General features: G+C 39.8%; 1 protein-coding gene across 12 annotated transcripts in view; it reads right to left on the bottom strand.

The window, feature by feature from the left end:
- Positions 1 to 406: 406 nt before the first annotated feature.
- Positions 407 to 5517, bottom strand: part of LOC122562805 (paxillin-like) — a 93208-nt gene continuing 88097 nt past the window's right edge. For 11 of the 12 annotated variants that reach the window (XM_043716034.1, XM_043716036.1, XM_043716033.1 and 8 more), the window contains one exon: positions 407 to 2234. In XM_043716034.1, coding sequence (XP_043571969.1) covers positions 1968 to 2234 — 267 coding nt within the window. In that variant the 3' untranslated portion in view covers positions 407 to 1967. The remainder of the gene's footprint in view (positions 2235 to 5517) is intronic. The other variant, XM_043716038.1, reaches the window with a different exon arrangement.

The raw sequence follows: 5517 nt of genomic DNA, 5'->3' as shown, positions 1-5517 counted from the left end.
TGTTTCCACACTGTAATGTAATCTAATCTAATCTGTTAAATTCGACTTTGAGTAATTGTTTCTTCCAAATTAAAGTCATATTCTCTTCTACCCTGAACTAGAGGCAATGCTTCAATAGCATAAAGCCCACATTCCCAACTCGCCTTAATTCCAAACAGGAGACACATGGATTAATATCAACTCTATCTCTCTCCATTGATGCTGCCAGACCAAGTGAATTTCTCCAGCACCTCCTATTTGTTATTTCAGATCTCCAGCATGCACAGTATCAGAAGCATGCTTTTATATTTCTAATTCCAAATGTACACAATTCATCTGCATCTTCCAGGCAGACAATTTAAGGATAGATCATTGCGCACCAATATCAGAATTCCTGTATTAACAGGCAAAAAACAAATCCGACAAATAAAGTGAAAAGCAACTTTTATTGGCAAAAAAAACCAAAAGATTATATGTGCAAGCCATGATTAAAGGTTGTACAAGATGTGGTTAAACACAGGTAATTAATTATCATTGATCAAGGGGCAGGAATCAGGACTATTTCCTTACATTAGTTTCTTTCGTTCTTACATGATTCCCTTTGGTTTAATGGCAGATTGAATTCAATGCAATGTAAACACTGGTTTAATTAGGCTTCAGTTGGACTGATTGCACCTGATCAAAATGGCACTACAATGATTATAACCTCTGTTGTCATCAATCTTTTTAAAAGTGAATTATTCATAAGATGAAAGATAAAATATTATAACACATTTTCAGGGAAGACCCAAAAGCTCCACAGCAGGAATTAAGACTTCTCATAAAAAGATAAATTATTGGCAAATTAGGCAATGGAGGAACTTGATAAAAATACAGCAGGCTCACAAATGTAAAATGTTCTGTTCATGGACATTGCTTAGGACATGCCTCAAAGACTAAAACCAGTTTTGTGCTATAAAAGATGAACAAGTAATGTCCGGTCTAACAGTCCTTTGGGTTTTCCAATTAAGAATCAGTCATTAGTATTGTAAGAAAGCACAAAAAATACCAACTCTATAATGTGCTAGCATCACCTACACATCTGATGTGCAGTTTACAAAAGTGGTTGCCATGGTTTTAAAATCACAAGCTCTAACATGAAAGTTCAGAATTCCAAGATATATTTGATAATTGAACCCAGAAGATAAAAAGGTACAGTACTGTAAAGTTTCTATCAAATACAGGAGGCTCTCCTGTGCACCTACATAGAACAGTGAGATTGTAGCCATTGCTGAGAAATATTATTGCTTCTGTTACAATCAAAGGCATTACTGACATCATGGAGAAACTGGTGTACAACAAAGTGAACTTTCTCAAAAGATACCTCTGCTTTCCAGTACCATCATCCACATTTCACAAAGCTTCTTGGAGACTTGCTTCCAGTTTAACTGGGATCATTTTAGGGTTGCTCTGGTGTTTTACCAAGTTCTTCAGGGTTTGTTCAGTTATAGTTAAAAGTACTCAGTGTTTAGTTTATCTTTACTACACAAAACCACCTGCATTATATTTACTCTGCATTGCTGTCAGTGATGTTGCGAGGATAGAATGGTCTGTGCAGTTCTTGAAAAATAATCTAGTAAGAGCTGAGCTGAATAGAGATCAATCTTCATCAAGATTTAGTTTCTATTGCCGATTCCGGACTCCATTCATTGGATTCTTCAACCAACCTACAATGAAGGCTACTTTCATGGAGTTTGGGGGGGGGGGGGGGTGCAGGGGCGAGAGAAAGAAGGGGGCATTATGGCACTCTTACCACCTCATTCAGAAAATTTGATTTTTCTTAGTCTCTAAAGGAAAGGTGATTCATCTAGAAAGTAAGCGTTTAGTTCAGTCCAAGATCTGTACAACCCCTATAATCTGGAGTTGATGCTTCCATTGGCATGAATGTGGGTGAGAATTTCTGGAATGGCAGGAATGATTGAACTGAACAAGTGGCTGTTGGGATGGATCTAACAAAAGAGCTTGACAAAGCAGTTGTGACAGTAGGGTTTGTCATTTTGTTCCTTGAAGGTGCCCTTATTGAGTTGTTTCAGGCAGAAAGCACAGACAAAATGCTCTGGGTGAAACTTCTTCCCCATGGCAGTGATACATCGTCCTGTGATAGGCTTCTGGCATCCTGAGCAAAGTGAATTGCGACGTTCATGGTAATGCATCTCACAGTATGGCTGCCCCTCGTGTTCGAAAAAGCTGCCATTTATAAATGGGGTGAAACATTCCTACAGGTGAAACAGAACAGTACACCTTAAAAAAAGTGGAATGTTACCAGTTTCTCATTAAACATTTTCTAATTACACACAATATAGCCAAGTACTTAGCCACACCCTATCCCCATATCAATACCAATATATCAGAACCAATTTTACAATCTGTTTCCTTAATATCACATCATGGTAATACAAAATTTGTGAAGGCAGGATAGTACCTCTTTCAATCTAAACAGTGAGAAAACCTAGAAATTATACCATCTAAAATCCTCAAGATTAAGGCTGGAGAAGGGCAGAAAATACACAAGTTAACTTTACTTGGACTTCAAGGGCTACCTTGCTTACTGAAGACTGGAGGTTGGCTAATGTGGTACCACAATTTAAGAAAGACGATAAGGATAAGCCAAAGAACTACAGACTGGTGGGCCTGACATCGATGATGGACAAGTTGTTAGAGGCAATCCTAAGGGATAGGATTTACATGCATTTGGAAGGGCAAGGACAGATTAGGGATAGTCAACATAGCTTCATGCGTGGGAAATCATGTCGCACGAACTTGTCTGAGTTTTTTGAACGAACAAATAGGATTGCTAAGGGCAGAGCGGTGGACGTGATCTATATGGACTTCAGTAAGGCATTTGACAAGGTTCCTTATGGGAGACTGGTTAGCGAGGTTAGATCTCATGGAATACAGGGAGAACTAGCCATTTGGTTGCAGAACTGGCTCAAAGGTAGAAGACAGAGGGTGGTGGAGGAGGGCTGTTTTTCAGACTGGAGGCCTGTGACCAGTGGAGTGCCACAAGGTTCGGTGCTGGGTCCATTATTAGTCATTTATATAAATGATTTAGATGTGAACATAGGAGGTATAGTTAGTAAGTTTGCAGATGACACCAAAATTGGAGGTGTAGTGGACAGCGAAGAAGGTTACCTCGGATTACAACAGGATCTTGATCAGATGGGCCAGTGGGCTGAGGAGTGGCAGATGAAGTTCAATTCAGATAAATGCGAGGTGCTGTACATTAGGAAAGCAAATCTTAACAGAGTGTATACACTTAATGGTAAGCTCCTAGGGAGTGTTGCTGAACAAAGAGACCTTGCAGTTCAGGTTCAGTGCACCTTGAAAGTAGAGCCGCAGGTAGATAGGATAGTGAAGACGACATTTGGTATGCTTTCCTTTATTGGTCAGAGTATTGAATATAGGAGTTGGGAGGTCATGTTGTGGCTATACAGGACATTGGTTAGGCCACTTTTGGAATATTGTGTGCAATTCTGGTCTCCTTCCTATGTTGTGAAACTTGAAAGGGTTCAGAAAAGAATTACAAGGATGTTGCCAGGGCTGGAGGATTTGAGCTATAAGGAGAGGCTGGACAGGCTGGGGCTGTTTTCCCTGGAGTGTCGGAGGCTGAGAGGTGACCTTATAAGGTGTACAAAATCATGAGGGGCATGGATAGGATAAATAGACAGTCTTTTCCCTGGGGTGGGGGAGTCCAGAACTAGAGGGCATAGGTTTAGGGTGAGGGGTGGAAAGATATAAAAGAGACCTAAGGGGCAACCTTTTCACGCAGAGGGCGATGCGTGTATGGAATGAGCTGCCTGAGAAAGTGGTGAAGGCTGATATAATTGCAACACTTAAAAGGCATCTGAATGGGTATCTGAATGGGAAGGGCTTGGAGTGATATGGGCAAAGTGCTGGCAGATGAGACTAGATTAGGTGGGATATTTGGTTGGCGTGGACGAGTTGGACCAATAGATCTGCTTCCGTGCTGTACATCTCTGATTTATGACTTGCTCAAAGGTGTATAAGGTTACGTGCATACGACTCCCACGTCAGATACAATGAATATAGCACCAGTCTGAACAATCAAGAGTGAAAGAGAGAAACACACAATACAGAATCAAGCCAGAAGACTTAACACTGAACGTTTTTATTATGTTGTTAATCACTGGCAGGATTGAGACAACAATTTCTTATTCCTTTTTAAACATGATCCCAGGCAGGGGGATGAAAGAGCACTTTGTTTTCCCAAGTACTTTTCTTGTTCTCCCAGACAGACCTTTAATACCTTACTGGAAATGATCGAGGACAAATTCTGGCACATATTCAGACCACCACTGGCAATACAACACTGATCGAAATGATCATGGACCTCAACTAAACTTCAAATCAAAAAACCCCAAAGAGCTACAGTTCTTTGCTGGTAATCAGAAACAAAATCAGAAATGGCCGGAAAAGCTCAGCTGGTCTGGCAGTATCTGTGCAGAGAAAGCAGAGTTAATGTTTCGAGTCCAGTGACCTTTCTTCAGACTGAAGTTCTTTGGTTTTTTATTTGGTGATGTGAAGTTTGGTTGAGGTCATGAGCAGCCAGACCTACTGAGCTTTTCCAGCAATTTCTGGAACTTTTCAACCAAACCAAATAAAACAAAACGACCTCTCATTAGAGGAAGATCTTTGGAAGCTATATAAAAAATGAATTTTGTTTTAGCGATCCTTATTTGCAGTGATCATAGAAATATATGCTCACTTGCCAAATCCCATTATATATTAATAGGATTTTCTAACAAGCACTGACTGTTTTTGTGCTGCAGTCTCCCACTAATATTGAACAGATGAACTCTACTACTGTTACAATTGTTATTTTGAATAATAAATAGCTAAACAGCTTCTTATCCTGTTTTCCTGATCAATGACTTAATTATTTTAGTTCTCGTTTTTTTCAATAACTTACACACTGGAAGCAGTCAGATTGAAGCATTGTGCAACACCTAGCTATACCTTCAGTTTAGAATTAACAGTGATTCCAACATTCTGAGCAGTGCATCAAATAGCAGTAAGAAATACCTTCCCAGCATTAACCAGCCATACTCAGCTACCGCCCACAATGACATTTTCCGGATTGTGTTCCAATTTAAATATGGATGTGTTCAAATTATTCATCAGTTCCAATGCAACTCGGTGCCTTAATGGTGTTCTGAATAATTCTGCAGCTACTTCTGTTCTTATTTGATATAATGTATTATTACATTCAAAAGTAAAACTGTTACTAATGTACAACATCTAAGACATAAAATTAGCATGGACAGAAGGCTGGCTGTCTGGTAGAAAACAGAATATGTTTAAATGAATCTTTTTCTGATTGACAGGTCTGGTGAGTGGAGGGATAGAAATGTGTTGCTGGAGAAGCGCAGCAGGTCAGGCAGCATCTAGGGAACAGGAGAATCGACGTTTCGGGCATTAGCCCTTCTTCAGGAATGAGGAAAGTTTGTCCAGCAGGCTAAGATAAAAGATAGGGAGGAG

The sequence above is a fragment of the Chiloscyllium plagiosum genome, chromosome 25, assembly GCF_004010195.1.
Source record: "Chiloscyllium plagiosum isolate BGI_BamShark_2017 chromosome 25, ASM401019v2, whole genome shotgun sequence".
Lineage (NCBI taxonomy): Eukaryota > Metazoa > Chordata > Chondrichthyes > Orectolobiformes > Hemiscylliidae > Chiloscyllium > Chiloscyllium plagiosum.
The sequence above is the reverse complement of the archived record's forward strand: the minus strand, read 5'-3'. Positions and strand labels throughout refer to the sequence as shown.